The sequence below is a fragment of the Neurospora tetraspora genome (assembly GCF_033439725.1).
Source record: "Neurospora tetraspora strain CBS 560.94 chromosome Unknown B0H65scaffold_8, whole genome shotgun sequence".
Taxonomy (NCBI): domain Eukaryota; kingdom Fungi; phylum Ascomycota; class Sordariomycetes; order Sordariales; family Sordariaceae; genus Neurospora; species Neurospora tetraspora.
Window position 1 is genome coordinate 2,393,565 of NW_026944390.1, and position 22,186 is coordinate 2,415,750.

Genomic DNA, 22,186 nt, shown 5'->3' on the forward strand with positions numbered 1-22,186 from the left:
CTCCCCGTGCTGTGCCCCGTTGCCGGCACGGCATCTTTCCCGGTAGAGGTCCGTCCGGCGAGGGTGGAGTCCGTGTTGCGCTAGCCCGAAAGGGGATTAGGTAGACTATGCCAAGGCGCCAAGATGCCACATGGAAGGGCGAGCAAAGAAATATGGCCCCTGCCCTGACAGCGTCCAGTGGACTGACCCCAGCCAAAGAAGCCCCAGTGGACGTTCCAGTTGCCAGGCAGCCCGGCTCTCTCCGCTGGGGCTCCCGTCTCCTGAATGAACAACACTCGAATAATTGACAACTTGTAACAAGCCGGAAACCTACAAGGCCGCCCTGTTCAACTTCTGCCCCCTTTTTCACTTTTTCCCTTGACGGCAGCACGTTTCGACCCTGACAACCTAACCGAGCAAAGGGGTCAACAACAACAAACAGTCACCCGCTCAAGAACTAGTGACACATCACAACCCTGCCAAGGACAGACATACTCCGAACGATCACCGGACTCCCGACAAGATGAGCGGTCTCGCGACAAAGCAGCAGTCGCTCAAGCTCTTTGAGAAGCTCAAGGCGAAGCCAGCCAACAAGGTATACGCCCACGCGATCAAGGGCTCCCACAGATCCAGAAAGCTAACTGCCCTTCCTTGCAACAGATCTGCTTCGACTGCGGCCAAAAGAACCCAACATGGACTTCGGTCCCCTTTGGCATCTACCTCTGCCTCGACTGCTCCGCCAACCACCGCAACCTCGGCGTCCACATTTCCTTTGTGCGGTCTACTAACCTCGACCGTATGTGTTCTCTCGATCTCTACCCCGCGACGCGACTCTCGCCCGCTAACCGAAATATTGTTCGTCTACAGAATGGCAATGGGACCAGCTACGGATCATGAAGGTGGGAGGCAATGAGTCGGCAACCAAGTTCTTCCAGCAAAACGGTGGTTCCGCCGCCTTGAACAGCAAGGACCCCAAGACCAAGTACCAATCCGCCGCCGCGACCAAGTACAAGGAGGAGCTCAAGAAGAGGGCTGCTAGGGACGCCCGCGAGTATGCAATACCCTACCCCTCAGTTACACAACCCGTTTTATTACACGTTACATGAACGGAATGCTGACGGGCAGTCTGCCTCCAACCCAGGTACCCCGAAGAAGTAGTCATCACCGACGGCGACGACGCCACAGGCAGCAACACCCCGGCCGGCGAGCCCGACGACGACTTCTTTTCCTCGTGGGACAAGCCCGCCATCAAGAAGCCGACACCTCCCATCTCGCGCACCTCTACGCCCCCAGTCATTGGCCGCACCGCCTCCCCGCTCCTCGGCAACGGCAAGGACATCCAGCGCACTGCCTCGCCCCTCTCCAAGACCGATTCCGATGCTCCCACTCCCGCCCCCGCCGCCAGCCGCATCACCACCTCCGCGGCCCTAAGGAAAACAACCCCCGGCAGCAGCGCCACCGGCGGCCCGCGCAAGGTCGGCGGCGGCATCCTGGGCGCCAAGAAGCCCGCGGCCAAGCTGGGCGTCAAGAAGATCTCGGCGGACCTGATCGATTTCGACGAGGCGGAGAAGAAGGCTAAAGAAGAGGCGGAGCGCGTCGAGAAGTTGGGCTACGATCCCGAAGCGGAGGAAGAGAAGACGGCGAAGAAGGCTGAGACCAAGGCGAGCAATATCATCACCCCTGCTGCGGCGCCGGTTAGCTCCTCCAGTTCGAGGTCGGCGGCGCAGGAGAAGTCGGCTGCTGAGGTGGAGAGGCTGGGCATGGGTGTCAGGAAGCTGGGTTTTGGTATGGTGGGCAAGCCCGGTGGTGCTGGTGCTGCGGGCGCGGGCGGAGCGGCGGCGGTGAAGAAGAATGCGGGTGGGTTTGGAAGTGTTGGGCCTATTAAGGCTAGTGATGGTATGTTTTTCTCCTCTTATCTTCCCTCTTCTCGCTCCCACGCAAGGCTAACATACGAAACAGCCGACGAAGAACAATACGCCCGCAACAAGTTCGCCAACCAAAAGGCCATCTCCTCCGACGAGTTCTTCAACAAGGGCAACTACGACCCCTCCGTTAAGGCCGAGACCAAGGCCCGTCTGCAAGGCTTCGAGGGTGCCCAGGCCATCTCGTCCAACGCCTACTTCGGCCGTCCCGAGGAGGATGCGTCCGTCGAAGACTACGGCGACCTTGAGTCTGCTGCCAAGGACTTCATTCGCAAGTTTGGTATCACTGCTAGCGATGATCTGGAGAACCTTACGCAGATGGTTGGTGAGGGTGCTGGGAGGTTGCAGGGTGCTATTAGGGCTTATCTTGGGAGCTGAGCGGTGGAAGAATGATGAAATGGGGTACGTGATGGGCTTAGGAAGTTATGAGACAGAGAAGATGCGACGAGCGGGTAAGCTTTACGGTGGATATTAGTGGCAAGTAAAAATCAGTATTTGTAGTGTAATGGTCAATGAATGTTTAGAGTACTAGCTGTTTGGGTAGGCGGTGCTGTGTTTTGCATCGCTTGAGAGCGCGACGGGTCTGGATAAGCTGTTGACACCCGTAGCGGGATCTCAGTAAGTGACCCCAGCAAATCTATTTGAGCAACAAGAGAAAAGAACTGATCTTCCTTCGAAGTGCTGTTTCATTTTCCCCGGTGGCATTCGAGGTTAGAGGGAGGGTTCGTGATGTTGAAGGTTGACTAACCATTATTAGGAACTGACTCGCGCACTAAAACTACCGATATAAGGCCCACTTCCAGCCAAATCCTTCAACAACAACAGCTGGTCCGATGGTGTAGTTGGTTATCACGTCAGTCTAACACACTGAAGGTCCTGAGATCGAGCCTCAGTCGGATCATGAAGCAATTCTTTTTTGCGATTTTTTTCTTCGGCATGTTCACCTCTATATTCATCTCCCTGCTCTCTTCCTTTTTCACCATGCGGCAATCACTCGCAGTTTTTGTGCCTCACTTGCATCACTGAGTCCTAGTCCAAGTCCTTGCAAATGAAGGTCTCTCGCTAGTCTGAACTGCTTTTGGATTGAGTGTTTCAGTTGCGCAAGGCCGATTGTTGCTTCCACGGAAATGTTGTAGATGTCCATCGGGAAGGCACAATGGGAGACAATGGGATGAGGGGATGGGAAAGACAGGATGAGGGGCAACCAGTCTCCAATCTCTCACATCCGATCTTTCCATTTTTTTGGTCCTGTACAGATCAAACGACGCGTTTAATCAACATCGCGTCCTCCCCTCTAAGGTATGGTTCTTCGTTCTGTTCGTCCGCAGGGTTGCTTAACTAATCTTTTGTTGCAATCGCAGGCCGATCCACGATGCGCGACAACGACAACAATGAGCCCGACCACCGATGCGGCATCGCCGTTCATGGAGTTTCCTTACCTAACGCCTATACTCGAGATCCGAACCTCCTTTCCCCCAACAATCGGCGTCCGCTTGCCACGCAATGATGCTCTGAATCCTCGAAAGTTCCCGCAGTAATGACTTCTCTGCCCATGGTCATCACGTTGCAATGTTACCTCGTGCATTGTTTAGCTCGAGTCCAACAAACATTACCCCTCAACTTTCTCTACGTACTCTTGAGAGGAAGACAAAGCACACACTCGACATTCACCAGGAGAAATGGCCTCAGGCTCTGGCTATCTTTCCCTTGTTTTGAACCAGTCATGGTCAAACGATGGGTATGAGCGACTTGAATATGAGGATTCTATCCGCTTGGTCAAGGCTGTTATGAGGGGGTCGCATATTGCATTTCTATACGACATGGTGCTAAACGCGAGCATTTCTGTACGACTGTCGTACGAAAAAGGGTGTATGAACGCTTCTGTAACGAAAAAGTACGTGAACAAACACAGTCTAAGCTTTCCTAACCCAAGGTGTGCTACACGATTCAGCCTTGAGCTGACTTTTCCTGTCAAAAACATTGTCTACCTCAGTAGGCGGTAAACATGTTATCCCTCACAATCGATCCTCGCCGATTGCAACACTGGACCCTTTCTATTCCCACAGCTGCACCCAGAATCTTCCGAAAGGCCAAGAATTGGAAGCCAGTACGCCAGTACACCTGCCAGCGCTACCAACAATGGCCTCCGATTCCGGCTTTTGGTCTAATCTTGGCGCTTCAATGCGGTCTCTCTACCGCAATCGCCCCTCCCGACAGCGTAAGAGCTCAAACAATTCGAGCGACACTTATCAACAGTTAGTTCACGAGGATTCCATCCGCCTGGTTTATCTCCTGCCCAGCTCCAACGCCAACGATCCAATCGAGCTTACCATGATTCCTGCTCGACTCGGAGAAAAGCCACGTTACCGAGCCCTATCATACGAATGGGGATTGCAAGACGACCAACACGACCCCGTTATTATGATCAACAGCCGCTACCCTCTGCGGGTTCGGAAGAATTTATACGAAGCCCTAAAAGAAATCCGCGCATCACCCGGCGAGTTTGCCAACTATCCTCTGTGGATTGATGCGATATGTATCGACCAACGGCAAGAATATGGAGAAAAACCACATCAAGTGCGGCTAATGGGGAAGATCTTTGGCCAGGCTGCGCTAGTTATCGCCTGGCTGGGACTTGCTGGAAGGTACAGCGACTTGGCCATTGACGCTCTCGAGGCATGCAGTCAATATGGGCGATTGTCATTGCCGAAGGATTGCTGCTTCGTCACCCGCATTTTGGAGCCTCCTGAACCCAAGCAGACATTCGATGCTTACCCTCCATGGATGACCATGAAAGCGATCATGCTGCTATGCAATCGGTCGTACTGCCGAAGGGTATGGATATTGCAGGAGATACACATGTCCCGGTCCTTGGTGGTGAGGTGCGGGTCTCGATCCATTACCGATACCGATATTAACAGAGCTTTTCATACGCTCAAGAGCTTCGAGTGTATTCCTCATACGAGGTACAAGGAAACCCATCTAAGGAACTACTATGGTGATCTTACGAAGTTCCTCTGCATCACCGGCTCCAGCGTTCCACTTCGACATTTGCAAGCACGGGAGAATGGGCACAGAAGCTTCGGCCAGTGGCTCCAAATTTGTGTGGATGGCAATTTCCAAGCCACCGAACGCCGCGATTATCTCTTTGCGTTACTAGCTATCTCAAACGATGTGCGGGATTTGGATATTATGGTGGACTATGATGTTCCATTGCGGACGGTAATGCAGAAAGCACTCCCGGTTATCAGACGCAGCTATTGCGTCATCAAAGAAGATGACAGGAAGTCATGGGATTCTTTTTCTCGCGAGGTTGACAAACTGATGGGATTTCACTTTGAACGAGACCCTTACACCCCTCACAGAAGTCTCACAATGAGTGCACACCTTGAAATCCACTGGTACCAGCGGGTTTTCCACTATTGTAAGGCTGTATTTAGATCCGCGGTAGCCCAGTTGAGGGAAGGCTGCCTTACCTATTGCAGGTGTGCAGCTATATACCTGCAACAGTAAGGCAGCAGTAAGGAATGCTAAGACCCCTATACTAGTCGTTTTACTGCGCTGTGTTCGGGTTAAAGGGGTATAGCATATATAGCTTTCTATATTGTCGTCTATAGGCTGCACTGGTTTCAGCTTCTTTTTCTTCCACCATTAGCACTAGTTAATAGAAAAGACTTTGGAACAATTTGACGTTAAGTATTCATGTTATTTCCATACTACTGCCCCGAGTAATGTCTTCTTATCCCAAGTGAGACTGGGTGCTCATTATTTTCCGACCGTGAAGATGGTTCTGCCTACAGTCTCTTCCCTTCAGCCTTGTCCCTGACCGCACTTGTTCATTTCCGTTTCATTTCTAGAGAGCTTATACCTATTTTCGACGCCGCTCGTACAGGATCCGGGCAGCTCGTGGTGTCGTGGTCTACCTCGCGCTTGTCGTTCGTATCCTAGGTTACTAAGCCCAAGCGTTGGTGGCCTGCGGTGGGCACGAAGACGACTCCCAGACGGTCAAGCAACTTCTATTCAAGGTTGACTGAGGTGTAAACATGTATTAGAGACTTACTAAAGGCGCGTATGAAGAAAAGGCAGTAGTGAGTCTATATCTGGTTGGTCTCGTTCGCTTTCATTCATTCCTCTTTTTGCTTTAGCTGTCTTTGGCCTGCGAAGGAAATTCCAGTTTGGTAGGTAGTGTTTGCTTACATTCAACCGTACCATGAAAGTACCGTGATATAGACCTCCAGGTTGCCATTAATGTCACTACCATGGGTTCCCCCATTGGGAAAGTGCGTCACAGAGCTTTTGCAATTCCATCACCACGTTCTCATAAACCGCCTTGATCAGTTCTGCGTCTTCCAAGCTTTGCGTGGCCAAGTCGGAGTTGCCGTAAATACATCGCCGAGTAATGTTGTGCAGTTCCGGTCCACCATGATCCGCAATCATCCGTTGCCAGGTCGCTGCGGCGTTGAATTTGGTGAACTCTGTTTCCTGGCCATTGGGGCCGAAGTTGGCTTCCCATGAAGGCTGGGAATCGAGAGGCTGGCCGAACCATAGTTCGAGGATCAAGGTGCCGAGGGCGAGCAAGATCTTTCCATGGTCATGAGGTCTCGATGTGTGTGATGTTGGTTCCGCGGGCTCTTTGCCTTTTTTCCTCTGGGTGTTGCTGGTGCGCGCGCTGTTATTCCTGGAAATTAGGAAAGGCATTGCAGTGTTGACGCTCCCATCTTGGTTGACAGAGAAGTAGATGTTATTCTTGTCCCAGTCTCCTGGGAGCCAAGGACTTGGAAATAGCTCGAGAAGCGAGTGGGCAACCGTTAGAGCAATATTCAGCCTTGCAGGGATAGAAGGGATAGGGATTGCCACGGCTAAATTCTTGGAGGGATCGGTGGCGAGGATGGTAGTCGGACCAATTGCTTTAGAAGTGCTTCCTGCAAGTATGTGTCCTAGGCTCACGGCTTGACCCACTATTTCCGGGCTAGATGTCCCGGTGGGCACGACCACTAAGGCGTGATATGAGTTGGTGCCGTCGAAGAGATAGCCAAGCTGGCTAGTTGTCGGTTGGAATTTGAGCATGGAGCACAAGTCATGAATGACGTGGATGCTGTCGGGAGCGAGTGTCAGGGGCTCGTGGTGATATGGACTCTCTGCCGAGGACAAAACTATGGTCGGCTGTGGTTGACATAGCATAGTAGAAGAGTTGCCATTATTGGCTATTCTCCCGCTCTGCTTACCGGCTGGAACGGTGAGCAGCAATTGTGTTGATGACTTCTCCGCGGATTTAAGCTGACTCCAGACTGAAACGTGTGGCTCAAAGGTAGTCGCGAGAGCGGCTTCAACGATGCACCACCGGGCGGCGTTACTCGCTGACTGGGACGTAAGTGCATCTCCCTTCGCTTCGTCGCCGCATGGTAAAGCAATGCGGAGGTGCTTCTATTCTGATGTCGGATTGTCTTCGCCGCTATGGCCAGGTCGAGATGGCCTGCCGATAATAAGCTTGAAGGCGTGACTATCACAGCCACATGTCCACGATCTAGTTATGGCTCGGTGTAGACTGGTAGCCTGTCGCCTAACACGCTCGAATAGTGCTACAATGCTGTTCTCAGTACAAGGTTGTCGCGACGTTTGTATAATTTCTGCGTTGCCCAGAAGTCTCTCCAATGATTGGATCTGCTGTGACATGAAGGTAACCCGATCAATTAATCTCTTTTTCTGAAAGCAGAATTGGAGTGCTCTCAACTCATTCCGCACTCGAGTCCGGACAGCCGGGGTTGTGGATTGAGCCTACATAAAAGGAGACCTTGGTGAGCACTGCCAATTTTATCATGTTGCGAGACGACTAACGTCTTGCTGAAAAAGCAAACTACTTACTGGTTTCGGCCCACTGTACTTCTGAAGTCCAGAAATCAACTTCTCAAGCTGCCTATGCACAGACTGCAGCAGTTTAGAGAATGTATCATACTCTTCATCGCCAGAGAGCTTAGTCTTGAGCTTCTCGGTGATAACTGGGTCTCTCCATTCGTCACAGCTAGGGTTTTCTAGCATCCTAGCTAAGGTCTCCTCAGACTCAGTTACCGATGCTAAAGTCCGCTGGATCAGCTTCTTTAGAAGTAAACGCTGGCATCTGACGGTGTTGGAGAACTCGGAAAACTCGCGTTGGAAGTGTATCCATTCGTCTAGAAGCTTATAGCCCTGCTGACACTGATCAATCGTTGTAACCAAAAGCGGGATGATGCCGATTATAAGGCCGGCAACTTCGATACCGGACATCTTCGAAATAGAGGCCCAGAGTGCGTTGGTTGATTATACGAATGACCGAAGGGACAATTGAACTTGAAGGACAAGAAAGTCGGCCGAGGGAGTCTTGCCTCCACATAGGTTTTCGTCTGAGGGGAGCACCTACCTCCTTACTGAGGGCAAGGCCTGCATGCATGCACGTCAAGCAGGCTGGAGCGTCGCTGTTGTAACGTGCAGTGTGGAAGGTGCATCCCGCCTTGAATTTCCATTTGTAGATGCTTTGTTGGGTTTGGCACAAATTCTCCTCTTCAACCAAACAAGCCACCAATACATTTTCGTCTTTATTGAAATCACTTCGCCTCATGCCGCAATAGAATCCCGAGCCTCGACCCAACCAACCCAGTTGCCACTTTCAACATGGCGCTTTCCTGAATAGTCAATTGGTCATAGCCCTCACCACCTTTTTTTCCCGCAATCCATCACTGGTCTTATCGCTCGACTCAGCTGCGCTGAGGATGCGTTACACCACAGGATGACGGACTGCTTGCTGATGAGAGTCGCAAAACTCTGGCAATCTCACAAATTCACGCGGGGTTGGCCTCAGCTGTTCCTTCTCATCAGTAATCACTACCACCGCTCGCCAAAGCCGAACGGACAACGACGTGTGTTGAAAGCTCATTTCATGACCTCGGAAAGCTGCTAAACATCCTCTTGTCTCTGGTCGAATGGACGACCATCCTTTGAAGCAAGACTCAACTTCACCAAGATATGGCGCACGGTGTTGGAATTCCTGGCAAAACTGGCCACAAAGCTGAAGCGTGCAGAGCCGTCCTCCGAGACAGCCTGGAAATCCTAGATGTTGCCACAGACAAAAATGCAGAGCTTGGACAACTCGTCGAATCCGTCAGCGCGTCACTTTACCGGTTCGACACATGGACCGTTTCCATAAGGAAATTGTACAAGACGGACTTGAACAAGTCGTTTGATCCCTTACTTTATTCGCATGGTATTCGGCGCGATTTGTGCGACGAGGTGTTGAGGCTACTAGATCAGCTTCAAAAATTTCTGGAAGACTGTTCGTATATCAATGCCCGGCTTCAGAAACCCGCATGTCACGGTTCCCAGCTGACCATCAACAGTGATGCAGATTTTGAATGGCACCCGGCAACAGCGAACGTGGGTGAAGAGTCTGACCAGAGCACCGCCAAGTGATATGGACCTGAGCTCATCCGAGGATTCAGACAGTGAATTTGGAGCCTACATCAGGAAGATCAAGGAAGGGACTGCGGACCCGCAGACTGTCACCGAATCGAACGAACTATGCCGGTGTATCGATGATACCATCACTAGTCTTCTAAGGATAGCGATGCAAGTTGACGACTCGTTACTCAACTCCAAGTTCGATCTTTGCCAACTCAAGGATTCCGACTTCATAGAACCCGATATCATGCATGTGCGTGAGAAGTTCCCTTGGGCCAAAGGGAACGAACCCCTGGTCAGGAAACTAGGGAGGGCCAATGCTCAACGAAGGAAATGGCTCGAGAGTCGACGACAAGGTTGCGAAAGCCCTTTATATCAGTCCCACTTGGACTCGAAGGCGCTAAAAACTTATGCCAATTATCAGAAGGATTCTTCCTCCTCCACCGCCACAGTTCCGACAACGTCTGATTCAGCTAGACAGTTTGGGGCGGATAAAAAAAAAAGGAGAGACAACGAGGGCTACTGCAACGGACTCTGGTGGGTCTTCTTCAATGAAAATGGATGAAGACGAGCCTGAATCATTGGTCCCGGAGCCTCCCTCGGATTTGACCTCAGGAAGACGCTTCCGATGCCCATACTGCTACATCCAGGTCGAAATATCAAACACACCAGAATGGCAGAGGCATGTGTTTGCCGATCTTTCGTCTTACACCTGCACTTTTGACAGCTGTCCTGCGCCCCTTTTCGAAACTCGGCAACAGTGGTTTCAGCACGAGATGGAAGTCCACCGAAAACACTGGCAGTGCGATATGTGTGATGAAGTTCACCATTCTTCGTGGAATATGAAGAGACACTTTACGCAGAAACACTCGGACATCATCAAAGCCGACAATGACGAAGCCCATACGGAACGATTGGGGAGACCACCAGAGAAGATCGGTGCTGAGGCATGCCCCCTATGTGATTACAAAGGAACTCTACAACGACGAAGCGGATCAATGCCCAGTGATTGGGAACTGACACCTCAGGCGTTTGGAAATCATCTGGCCAAACATTTAGAGGAATTATCCTTATTCGTGCTGCCACCCACAACTGCCAATGACAGAAAAGGCAAGGCTACTACTGGGTTCACTAACTTCAACCCGTCTGGGACGGACATGGACTTGGTTGTTGCGGAAGTGGAGGACAAATCCGAGCTCACGAGGCTCCAATGCCCTCAGTGTGACCGCCGACCGGATGGGTTCAATTCCGTAAAGGACCTGGGCAGCCATATGGTAGGGGTACACCGTCGCAAAATTAAATGGGTTTGCAGTGTGCTCGCACATTGCAGGAATTGTTCAAGCAAAAAGCAGTACGGGGCGTACCATGACGTCGTTGCGCATTTAAGAAGGAACCTTTCCTTGAGGGTGAAGCAGCCGAGGAAAGGTCCAAAGCAGAAGCAAGAAAATGAAGCCACCGAGGCCGGGGAACATTTGCTTGCACAGTTTATTGGTTTTGAGTATGTTGACGGCGCTGAACACAGTGGCATGACTGGGACCGGGATTCAAGGCTTGTAATATCAACAAGCTGCGTTCGTGCCTTCATGGCCCTTTGTTGAAGATTCCCCAATCTACAATATCGACAATATCAACCCCGTCTCCTGGAACGAAGACATCAACGCCTTCTTCTGGAATGAAGACATCAACGCCTTCTCCTTCCAAGACCCTTCACAGCTTCAGATACCACCATATGATTCGTCTTCGCTCATACCGTATCCCCTCACCGCTCCGCTTGATCATTCCTCAATTCCTGCTCCTTTCTCGGGTCTTCCGGCACACCCTGATACATCTTCGTCCATGCCGTACCCCCTCACCACCTCTATTGAGAATTCCTCAATTCTCACTCCCTCCTCGCTGCCATCAAGTACTGTTTCACCCCAAAAACTCCGGGTAATGGACTTAGCACATCCACATATTCCTATGATCCAGCTTCCTTACAGGATCCTGAGGATGATGCTCTCGCGTGAGTATTCCCTATGGAAGAAGACACGGATGCCGATTTGCATAATCTCTATTTACACATGTGATCGCAACCACCACACAGATAGTCCGCAACTGAGTTTCCAAAATACCGTATGCTGGCTTTGTCACTCCTGGACCTCATTCGCTTATACCCTTTCAATATTCCCTTCGACGGTTACATGCAAGAAAACTGCTGGTATATAAGAGAGACAAGAGCAATGGAGGACTCCGGAGATCGGCTAGTTTCAAGAAACCCCATCCAAGCGAATACCCGAGAAAGAGTTAGGCAGCGCAGGAGCTTAAACAGTTCCTAACCGTGGAAGAATATGTGTTCCCGTCAGGGCTAGAAGGGTCTCCAGACTCAATACCAACCAAGGCTTTGGGAAAGTAGGCCATTCGAGGCCCGACGAGTACTCTACTTGACCTGGTGAGATTTAGACAGCAATCGACATGAAGAACGCCGATACTCGTTAACTCACCAGCTCGGGTGCATCCATCACAAACGCTTTGGAGGGGGACACAGAAACAGACAACGCAATGGTTCCGAAAACAAGACATCTCATGGCTGCTAGGAAACCTGGGGTAGGCTCACACTCAGTGCACTGCACTAATTCCATTCCCGTTTTTCCTTCCATCTTGACTCTTTCCTTCCTCCTTTTCTTCTATCTCCTTTCGTGTCTTGCGCATCCTCTGAGTCTCGTCTCTCTCTTTTATAGTATAGAGCACACAATTAACACAGCAAAAATTCCAGCTCAAGTCTAATAATCCAACAAGTGCCTCATGTTCATCAAAAGCCCCGCGCCGCAATCAGCCTGGCGTAGGTAGGACGCCGTACACGATTTTGCCATCACCATCAATCGTCGCGCAACAACAACAACAACAACAACAACAACAACAACAACAACAACAACAACAACAACAACAACAACAACAACAACAACAACAACAACAACAACAACAACAACAACAACAACAACAACAACAACAACAACAATGAGTCGCTTATAAGGCAGTGTATCGCTACAAAAAAGCACATACGACCACAGATGGTAGAAAACTCGGGATCCCGTCCGCTCTCCCATAGATAAGCTACCAATCGCCTGACTAGTAGTTGGGTCGGTGACGACCAGCGAATCCCAGGTGTTGTATGTTTTTTTTTCTCCACATACTTTTTGTATACTTGTATCATTTCCCTTTTGCTTATGATGAAGCGCATGTGCTTCAGGTTTGCGCGACGCGGTGGCTTTTGCTTATTAAATAAGTCCTTCAATTATGTCGGTTTTAATACTCTCGATGCGGTTTGGCTGCGATTGGTCGTCCTCGTCGTTGTTGAGGAAGGTTGTATCCCCGAAGGTCGGACACCCGCGTCCACGTGCGAATACAAGACATATGTTACAATCACTTAAAGATACAGCAGCGATGGTAATGATGTAAAATGCCTTCAAAAGTTTCCACTGTCTCCAACCATGTCCATTATCCCAAAGGAGTGTATCTGCAAATAACAAGGGTATCAATCTCCTCTCCTCTCCTTCCTTCAGCTTCATGCCAAGCTATGTACCTTCATGTAAAATGAGTGTCGTGAATTCGTAAGTGTCCCAAATCCTTGAATCGTTCCCTCCCTTCCATTTTTGTCCTTCATTTATTAAACCTCCCACAGCTACAACGCTGCACATTCCCGCCGCGGCGACGGCCGCATCCGCACCCGCTCGTACATACATCCGCGCAATGGAGCACAAGCATATACATGTCCCAACTCCCATCATCCCTCTCCAGGAGTGTGTTTTGAGGTGGAACACCGGGAGCGAAGAAGCGAAGTACTTCTAGAACGAACATCCCGGGAACACAAACACATACACCAACCACATATTCTCCCTCTTTCAGCAGATTAAACACTAGAACGTGCCTCGCCCGTTCACCACACTTCCACACCCGGGCCAATCCACGGATCTCATCCATGAGGATCCAAAGGGGAAAGTATTAAAAGGCTGAAACAGGGAATTAAAGCGGAAGAACTCCCCTGTTCGTTAATCAAGATATTTACAAGAAAAGGATGGCTGCCAAGATGGTAGCCAACAAAGCCGCTACCGACGGTGACTGGGTGACACTGCCCGCTGCAGGAACGGGGGGCATATCGGAGATGCTAGACGGTGGGGCGGTCGAGGTGATGAAGCCCCCTGTGCCAGTAGCACTAACAGTGCCATTACCGGGTGCGGTGATCGATGACCCGATGCTTGAAACTGAGGGCAGCGACGAAGCCAATAGGGAAGACGACGAAACTGACGCAGGTCCGGTGGAAGAGGCGGTGGCCGACGATACCCCGACTGCAGACGACCTGGTGGTAGACGACGACGAAACTGACACAGGTCCGGTGGAAGAGGCGGTGACCGACGATACCCCGACTGCAGACGACCTGGTGGTAGACGACGACACAACTGCGCTGGATGATACAGCTGAGGATGACGATACGGTCGAGGTCGACGATTCAGCCGATGAAGATGACGCGGTCGAGACTGTTGAGGAAGTTTCAGAGACAGCCGTGCTCGACGCTGAAGACGAGGGGGTTAGGACTTCCGAAGAAGACGAAACAACCGGCGCCGCGGAAGATGAGAAAACTACCGACTCAGAGGAAGAAACAGGCGGCTGAGAAGGAGCTTGAGTCGATGAAACAACCGCGGGCTCAGAGGAAATTACCACCGCCGTAGAAGAAGAGGAAGGGGGTGGCGGGGCAGCAGAGGAAGAGGAGCTGATCACCGGCTCTGACGAGGGAACTATAACTGGGGGTAGAGAAGAAGGCAAGGCCGGCGCAGAAGACGAACTTGGCTCACTTGACGATGGTTGAGCAGAAGAGCTCGAGGATGGAGGAGGGACGTCGGAGGTAGTCGTGGTGGAAGGCTCCGGGGCTGGCGGAGAAGACGAGGTTGAGATGGGTACGGGCTCAGTGCTCGAGTTAGGTGCCTGCTGCGAAGTTGTGGAGATCGTGGGAGTGGTAGACTCGACCGGCTGTGGGGGTATGCTGGTTGGGGCAGGTGAAGGGGCCTGTTCGTTGCAGTAGTTGATGTACTGAGAAAACTTGGGTTCGAGATATTCCTTGGTGGCAAGCTTGAGATCCTTGGCTCCCTTTTCGATACACGTGTTGCAGTCATGGTAATATTTGCTGAACTGCGATTCAGTGGCACATAAGGCCTCTGACTTGCCAACTTTTTGAGCCTCGTGATACGCCTTGTTGCAATCAACATAACACCAAGAAGGAATCACGCTATCGTCGCGCTTTGAAAGAAGTCGCGAATTGCGCTTGTATCCGTATCTCGTTGCAGATGAGGCTGCAGAAGCTGAAGTAGTGGTTGTTGCCAGTGGGAAATGGGTTATGTCTGTCTGGGAAGCCCAATTGCCCGTGGCAATAGTTGTTGTGGTACCGCCGACTGCAATGATAACGAGCTCCTCCTCGAAGATATCGTAGCTCAAACCGAATGCATTAGGGTTGAGGTTGAAATAACCCTCGGTTGGCGGGTAATAACCAGTTTGGTTGGTTGGCCATGTCACATTAGGATACCAAGGAGCTGGCTTACACCACTGCGGTTCGCACACATAATCATCGGAAGGCGAATCGGCCCACAAGTTGCAACCGTCTGGTTTAGGCTCATTGCAAACGAAACCAGGCTTACAACCCCAAGTCCGGTCAGACTTAGGATCATACGCCTTCCGAAGAGCGGGCGCAACAGTGCCCGTGGGGAAGCAAGTTGTGATCGTTTTCGAGACGGTCGTGGCGATGGTAATCGTTGAGGGTGGCTTGGTAATTGTCTGTGTAATGGTTTGAGGGGGTACCGATAAGGTCGTCGTGCTCGTTATCGTAGAAGCGGGCAGCGTGGTAGTGACAGTGGTTCCATCAAGGGTTAAGGTGGTGGTGGTGGGGGGTACAACTGATGTAAATGTGGTCACCACTGTTGTTCCTGGGAGCGTCAGAGTAGAGATTTTATGCTCCGTCTGAGTGATAGTATGATCCAAGGTCTGCGTAACGATCGTTGGAGGGAGTGTAATGGTGATAGGAGTGCCAGATACGGTTGTTATGATGGGCGGCGGAACGACAGTCGCGGTGGTAGTGAAAACCTCGGTTGCGGTCGTGCGATCAGTGACAGTCTGAACGGACGTGAAAGAGCTGACAACAACAGATGTGACTACGGCCGTCTCGGTTGTGTAGAAAGTAGTGCTATCGGTAACGGTCACCGGATAAGAAGTTACCGTGGTGAAGGTCGTGGTTTCCGTCGTAGCACTGACAACAGTGCTAAGCACAACATCGGTGGTGGTTACAACGTCCGTTGTCGTGGTCGGAACCAACGTGGTGTAAATGTCCGTGATTGTGTTGTAGTCGGTCGTCCATATCGTCTTGGTGCCGGTCACGGTAACCGGGTAGGAACTGATTTCCGTGGTGGTCGTAGTACAAATCACCTCAACATAATCAGTCGTTGTCTTTTCGATGGTCTGGATTAAATGTTAGTTAACAAGAATCCTTTGTATTTTACAATCAGAGGAGCAAAGGCTTACATTGATGCTTGTGTAGGTTGTTTCAATGGTGGACCAGAGAGTTGTGCTATCAACCACAGTATACGGGACAGATATCGCCGTAGTGTAAACGACCGTCTCAGTTTCCACCTCTGTCGTCGGGATGTAAACGGTTGTTGGGACTGTTGTCGGGACTGCGACTTCGACCGTTGTCTCGACAGTCGATGTCTCGGTGGTTGTCTTCCATGTAGTCGTCGTGCTGACAACACAATACGAAGAGTGATCCTCCCCATTACAAATGGTAACTGTTGTAGTGACTGGGTAGCTCTGCGAGGCCATTAGTCACATGAATCTGATGGATTCACGATTATGCGTGAGCTTACTGTTGTATAGACTGCGGTTGCGGTAATAGTCTCGTAGTCGGTAGCGGTCTCCGTGTATCCAGAGGTCACGATGGCCGTGTCAGTAAGCGTTTCGGTGTCGAGGACGGTGGTTGTGAGCTGAACATATTAGTCAGCATGCTAACTAGACAAGAAGGGAAAAGGTAAAATCGGCCGTACATATTCGGTTTCTTCGACGGTTGAGGTGTGAATGACTGTCTCTACCACCGTTGCCGTTACGACACCAGTGTGGATGACTGTCTCCTTTGCCGTAACCGTTGCCGTGTACTGCAATCCAAGTTAGCGATGAACGTAGTTGCCAGGATCTACGGGAGACCAAGAAGACTGGCGGTCCTGTGGTACAGCAGGTAGAGTTTCTCCGCGGTTTCAGGGTAACCCGTAACTTCATACAGAAGCTGGCAGAGTACAATGGAAGGTATCTGGTGCCATTTGCATCTCGCTGCGGCGGTCATGACTTACCGATTCTGTACAAATAACTGTCACTGTAGAGGCGGGCTTAGGCTTGCTAGTCTGCTATTAGACTGATAACTCCTCCCATTCGAACAAGGAAGATCAACATACTAAACAGTGGTTGTGGTCCTATCAAGTGTTAGTCATGGACCGAGCAGCATGTTAATGGATCCTTCACTTACACAATTGGCTCGACGCACTTGCGGCAGTCGTGCCTATGTTCCTCACAAAACCCCTTATCGGTATAAGCGGTAAAGCTCTCTTCAGGCGCAAGAGACTCGACGGGAGCAGCGCTTGAGACCTCCGTGGTGTTGGACCTGGGGTAAAGCGGCCTTTCGGCGGCGGAGACGAGCTGGGTTAGGGCCAACGCCCCGAGCGTGCCCAAAACCCTCGTAACAAGCATGCTGCCTGAAAGAGACCGTCAAGTCAAGCTGGGTAAGTTTAGCAGGCCAACGAGTGAGGTCAGGTCTCCGGAAGGGAAAACGAGTGTGAAGCTGTCGCAACGAGTGAAGCTTGCGCCGGAAGACTTGACGTAAAAACATAAACGACGGAAATGGGGTGCGGCAGCGGCACTGGCCGATGATATAAGGCTGGTGGGAACTAACAGGCCCTGGCAGGTTGGGGGACCAGGCAATCTTTTGGGTAAGCCCAAAACAGATGAACCAATGGCGTAAAAGTGCACTATTCGGCAAGCATCACCCTCGTCTGCAGAGCAATCCTATCCTATCCCATCCCATGTCTTTTGGCGTGATGTGGTGCGTTGTGGCTCCAACGGTGCGGACAGGAGGGAATGCTAGGCCGGCTTACTTTGGTTTCCTGGATGTTTATTTTTACCCCGTTGGATTATGGTCCTCCGCTTGGAAGACTCGACCGGGCACCAAGGGGCTGGCTGTCGAAAAAGAGAAAAATACAAAATAACGACTAAAAGAGATGCCAGGCTCCCAAGGGACAACACACTTGCATGGCACCAAGAGCAATACGCTGCAGGCCCTGTTGGTGGACGAGTGGGTGGACGGGCAAAAGTGAGAGTGAAAGTCTCGAGAGCTCCGAGTTTGGTACTCCCGTGCTCCACTGTGTTCCCCTGCTTCACTACGGCGTACTCGCGGGGATGCATGGCCACATCCCACAGGCACAACCACCCATTGAACATCATTGCCCGAGAGGCGGGAATCCAATAGCAAATAGGCCTAGACTAGCCCGGCTGGCCCTATCCAATGTAACCGTGCTCGGCATCAAGGGACTAGGCTCTTGCCGAGCTAGACCTTGGACAGATATGTGGGAAGGAAGAAGATTTCAAGGAAGAACACGACGCATTCTGACGAAAGCCTGCTCTGGCGATCACTGATCTGAGTCAGTTTAAGATCTCGCAAGAGCCCCAATTGACGATTTGACAACACAGCAGAGAAGCAAGTGAGAGCTCCAATGATTGTTGCCTTCACCATGATCGTGCCTGGTTACATCCAAGGTGGGCTAGCTGACCTGACTGTGAGCATTGGGCTTGTTTGTCAGCGCAAAGGTGAGTTGAAGGCTGGTAAAAAGGGAGGCACAAGCTACGAGCTTTGGCAATGATGACAGAGAAGGGACAAGAAAGAAACCGATAAAAGATTGGAGCTTGTGTGACTGTGCAAGACGGCAGGCTGGGGCACTGAGTGAGCCGTCCGACCAGGATGTCCGAGTCCGGGGCAACGATTTTCGAGCCAAGCAAACCCAACGTTGCTAGGGGCGCCAGGGACGGACAGAAGGCCCGCCGAGGGGAGCAGTTGACCAGGGGGGGTGCTAACGACAAAAGGCAAGGCGAATCCCTCAACGAGACAAGAAGCAGGAACGCGCAATTTACAGCTACACCACTAGTTCCGGCAACGGCAGGTGGTTTTGAGTTGAGTCCATCCGATGCTCCATGGGGTATTAGAGGTATTTACTGTAGTGCACAGGTGTCTCCGGGCCGGTAGCACGGTACTCTGTTCTGAATCAGGACGGGTGATGTCTCTGGGGGAGAACCATATCAGTGAGTACAAAGGTGAGAACGTGGGAGACTGCAACCACACCAAGAGCCAAAGGCCGCAATGGTGGCCGAAACCCCTCTTTTTCTCTTTTTTTCCTGGGACCCGTATTGCTGACTGCTGTGAGGGCATCTGGCGATGTTGACTGGCTCTTGGTTGAAGAGGCTGGCCACCTAGAACACGTCCGCACTGCAGACAGGTCCCAACCACGGCGTCCGGCTTGAGCCACACTGCATAGCGGGAGGGTGAGATGGTGGGCTGGTTCAAGCAGGTCGTCCGGGAAAAGGTGCCAGTGAGTGCCATTATAAGGTGATAATATCGGACGGGATGATATTGTCCTTATTGTAACTGTCTCGTCCGGGAAAACCAGAGCCTCATCCAAGACTCGCGGGAATACGATCACGGTGGTCCTGGGAGCGAATATCTGGAGATAATCCTGTAGGGAGTGCAATTGAAAATACGGGTTGGTTCCCATGGTCATCATCATCCATCTGGACTGTCTGCAGAGTCTTGCCTGGAGAGTCCAGACCCGGCACTGGTGATATTGAAGGGCGCCACAAGCGCACAGGCTGAAGGACGAATGGTAGAAGGCTGGTGTCATGATATGTAAGTAACTGCTGAAAGTTCACTGTTGACTCTGAGCATCGAGACACCGGAGCATCAACTCATGAGGTGCTGAAATGCCTGTTAGACACGTGCTGAAAAGCAAGTCCGTTGCTGGAGTCTGTACAGTAATGCCAGGTACACGAAAACCGTAATGAGGTTCGGGATTCAGTGCCAGGGCCCCAGGTACCTTCGGAGCCAGTGCGACAAGTGCCCGGCCCGGCAACGAGGGCAAGGAGAGAAGAGAATGCAAAGGGACACGGCGTGATCTTTGTTAGCACCGTAACCTCAGCAGGGCATGCGGGAAATTACCTGACTTGAGAAGATGCCGCAACGGTGTAGAAAGCGAACAAGAGATGAGTCGAACCAAGGGAGAGCAAAGAGGCGGTGGTGGCATAGCTTGTGGTGGTGAGTGTTGATTGATGACAGCGGCCGGCGGAGGATGGAGCTGAGGAGGATTGTTGGGTCGCAGGGCCTCACAGGAAGCAAGATGACCCAGAACTCGACGGATTTGCGACCGAGCTGTTGCGACCGAAAAAATGAGAGGGCAGTGGTGTCAATGAGCGGGAAGCAGACCGGGGACGGAAAGAACATGCCCCGGTACATGGCGTTGTCTGATTGGCCCGATTGACCCCGGCTAGTGTAGCCTTAAGAGTGGAAGCACCAAAGGAACGACGCGCGATTATGCGCGATCTGGCAATGCGGCTTCCAAGTTCCAACCCTACACCTGTCAGATTCAAGGGTGGTTTTAGCCATACTATATGGAGGTTAGCGCTCTAGCCACCTGATATTGCCTGATTTCTGGGCATATCTGGGTTACCCCAGCACCCCTTATACCTTCTAAGTGAGTCAATCATATACACTCTTCAATTAATTAATTCTACACCATCACATCTAACAATTAATAATCTAATTTGCGTATTTACGTTTAACGCTACGATTATCGATTATAAGTAATATCCTTACGAAACTAATAACGTTAATTATATCCTTATTAAAGGAATCTACCGATAAGGCTATTATAATTATCTTTAATACCCTTACTAATTAGTTTAATTAGTATAAGGCTCTTAAGAGATTCGTTAATAACAATTAAGACTTTAGTAATTAACTATTTAAGGGAGGACTTATAATTTAGAGGGTTCTACCCCCGAAGCCGGAAGATTTCTTCTTTATTAAGTAAGTAAAGGACCGTTTTTTAGCAGTAAAGAAAGAGCTCGTTAAATTTAATAGAGGAATCCGGGTTAAGAAGGCTGTGATTATAATTATAATAATTATTATTACGGTTATTAATACGAACGGTATTATTACCGAGATTATTACTACTACTTAATTCTAAGAAGAAGCCGCCGCTGGCGCTAATAAAGACGATAAGGAAGGAAGTTTGGAGGAAGAAGATAAAGAAGAGGAAGGGGAGGATAATAAATATTGTATTAAATAGGATATTAGGGATGATATAATTATTAACCCCTTTACTGACTCAATAATTACCGGGAGAGTAATATATAATTAAATTAATAATATATATAATATTCGCTATAAATATTAAAAAAAACTTCGACGATACTAATACCCGATTTTATAATTAAATAAATATTTATATTACCGCTTATTATACGAATACTTTATTTAAATAGGATAAATATACTCGTAATTAATTTAAAGAAATTGAAAGTCAAATTAATTATCGACTTATCGATTAAATTGCTAAAGTTCGTCCAAATTATTAAACCTTTATTAAAAAACTTATAAAAAAAGTAATTTAAAGACTTCAAAAAATAATTATCCGACTAGGAAATCCTTTTATAAATAGGAAGAAACTTAGAATTAATAAAGTAACCTCCCCTACTTTATAATTTACCGATTTTATCAATATAATTTATAAATATAAATTTATATAAGTTGGCAATTCTCAGAAGTTTGATAATAAATTCGAAGAAATATTCTTAAAATATAAGGATATATCCGCTAATTTTAAAAAGGTTCGTATATTGAAACGTACTATATTATTAATTAACTTTAAAAAAGCTATAGTTTATAGCATTTAGGGTATTAGCTATTCTAGTTTATAAAAATTCGCGTTTAATCAAGAGGACGCTCCTAATTCTAATTATAAAAAGAAATAGAAAGTAAATATAAGAAAGAAATGCAGCGTAAATAAAAATGCGAAAGAGTCTTTACGGCCGAAAAAGAGACGAGGTACTACGTTATTTTATAAAGTTTACGAGCAAAACCCTTATTTAATAATACGCTATTAATATTTAATATTTAAAATTAAGGATAATCCTAAATGAAAGCTAAGCGGCCCTACTTAGAAGTTTATTAATGAAAATTTCAAAAAATATCCCGAGATTAATGAAGAGGTTAAAAAAGTTAAGAATTAAATATAGGACTGCTTTAATACTTTTATATAGATTACTATTTCGAAAAATTAAAAGAAATAAGAAATTAGTATTTATAATTCAATATTTCTCGTTAGATAAAATAATTTTAACGTAAATAGTAGTAAAGGTAATATTTATTTACTTAAGAATTTTATAATCCTTAATTATGAGGCTTCTATTTATATTTTTAACGAAATTAATTGTTTTTCTTCGTTTTAAATAACGTCCCTAAAGGATTACGTTTATGTTAGTAAATTTTAAATACCTATTAAGGGTTTTAAAATTATTAACGTAGAAATATAGGGAGAGAAGGGAATTTTAAAGTTGTAATTAAAAGAAATAGCTTTCTACTTTAATTTTATTATAAATTTTGTATTACCACGTTTATTTCGAAAATAAACTTTTTATTAGGACTATAAAGGCTTTAGTAATTACCTTCGTCGGTTAAACAGTTTATTTTTTTATTTCCTTTAAAAAATTCATTATTAAATAGTCTTTAAATACCTACCCCTCTTATTTAAC

At 49.0% G+C, this 22,186-nt stretch overlaps 7 protein-coding genes and 1 non-coding gene across 8 annotated transcripts; 6 read left to right on the top strand and 2 right to left on the bottom strand.

Moving 5' to 3' along the window:
• Positions 1-112: 112 nt before the first annotated feature.
• Positions 113-2,579, top strand: B0H65DRAFT_479013 (uncharacterized protein). Its single transcript, XM_062827511.1, has 5 exons — positions 113-574; positions 640-775; positions 847-1,030; positions 1,121-1,875; positions 1,939-2,579. The coding sequence occupies exons 1-5, from the start codon at positions 503-505 to the stop codon at positions 2,277-2,279; spliced, it is 1,488 nt and encodes a 495-aa protein (XP_062677903.1). The 5' UTR covers positions 113-502; the 3' UTR covers positions 2,280-2,579.
• Positions 2,580-2,728: 149 nt separating this feature from the next.
• On the top strand, positions 2,729-2,802 carry B0H65DRAFT_t429. Its single transcript has one exon. It is a non-coding gene; the product is annotated as a tRNA-Val (tRNA).
• Positions 2,803-4,232: 1,430 nt separating this feature from the next.
• Positions 4,233-5,414, top strand: B0H65DRAFT_434581 (heterokaryon incompatibility protein-domain-containing protein; the record flags this gene model as incomplete). The annotated part of the gene is made up of 1 exon (XM_062825137.1): positions 4,233-5,414. One exon carries the CDS (start codon positions 4,233-4,235, stop codon positions 5,412-5,414), a length of 1,182 nt encoding a protein of 393 aa, XP_062677904.1.
• A 741-nt stretch (positions 5,415-6,155) lies between these two features.
• On the bottom strand, positions 6,156-8,300 carry B0H65DRAFT_582492 (uncharacterized protein; the record flags this gene model as incomplete). The annotated part of the gene is made up of 3 exons (XM_062830852.1): positions 7,764-8,300; positions 7,403-7,604; positions 6,156-7,288 (listed from the first exon to the last, which is right to left on the bottom strand). Exons 1-3 carry the CDS (start codon positions 8,160-8,162, stop codon positions 6,156-6,158), a joined length of 1,734 nt encoding a protein of 577 aa, XP_062677905.1. The 5' UTR covers positions 8,163-8,300.
• Positions 8,301-9,570: 1,270 nt separating this feature from the next.
• Positions 9,571-10,432, top strand: B0H65DRAFT_502515 (uncharacterized protein; the record flags this gene model as incomplete). The annotated part of the gene is made up of 3 exons (XM_062827855.1): positions 9,571-9,780; positions 9,839-10,140; positions 10,321-10,432. Coding segments are annotated over exons 1-3 (618 nt in total), but the record flags the coding sequence as incomplete, so codon positions are not given.
• B0H65DRAFT_479020 (uncharacterized protein) lies at positions 10,415-11,348 on the top strand. The gene has a single exon (XM_062827512.1). It carries the CDS (start codon positions 10,487-10,489, stop codon positions 10,883-10,885), a length of 399 nt encoding a protein of 132 aa, XP_062677907.1. The 5' UTR covers positions 10,415-10,486; the 3' UTR covers positions 10,886-11,348.
• Positions 11,349-13,391: 2,043 nt separating this feature from the next.
• Positions 13,392-13,973, top strand: B0H65DRAFT_552914 (uncharacterized protein; the record flags this gene model as incomplete). The annotated part of the gene is made up of 1 exon (XM_062829928.1): positions 13,392-13,973. One exon carries the CDS (start codon positions 13,392-13,394, stop codon positions 13,971-13,973), a length of 582 nt encoding a protein of 193 aa, XP_062677908.1.
• Positions 13,974-14,006: 33 nt separating this feature from the next.
• Positions 14,007-17,080, bottom strand: B0H65DRAFT_552915 (uncharacterized protein; the record flags this gene model as incomplete). Its single annotated transcript, XM_062829929.1, has 8 exons — positions 14,007-14,097; positions 14,160-15,805; positions 15,869-16,153; positions 16,210-16,326; positions 16,387-16,494; positions 16,687-16,732; positions 16,789-16,806; positions 16,860-17,080. 8 exons carry the CDS (start codon positions 17,078-17,080, stop codon positions 14,007-14,009), a joined length of 2,532 nt encoding a protein of 843 aa, XP_062677909.1.
• Positions 17,081-22,186: the final 5,106 nt, after the last annotated feature.

Excerpts from the sequence above, each read along its gene's own strand:
- B0H65DRAFT_479013 (XM_062827511.1), top strand. The coding sequence starts at position 503 with ATGAGCGGTCTCGCGACAAAGCAGCAGTCGCTCAAGCTCTTTGAGAAG. Across the intron at positions 776-846 it reads GCGGTCTACTAACCTCGACC|AATGGCAATGGGACCAGCTA; the intron begins GTATGTGTTCTC and ends GTTCGTCTACAG. Across the intron at positions 1,876-1,938 it reads GCCTATTAAGGCTAGTGATG|CCGACGAAGAACAATACGCC; the intron begins GTATGTTTTTCT and ends CATACGAAACAG.
- B0H65DRAFT_479020 (XM_062827512.1), top strand. The coding sequence starts at position 10,487 with ATGGACTTGGTTGTTGCGGAAGTGGAGGACAAATCCGAGCTCACGAGG.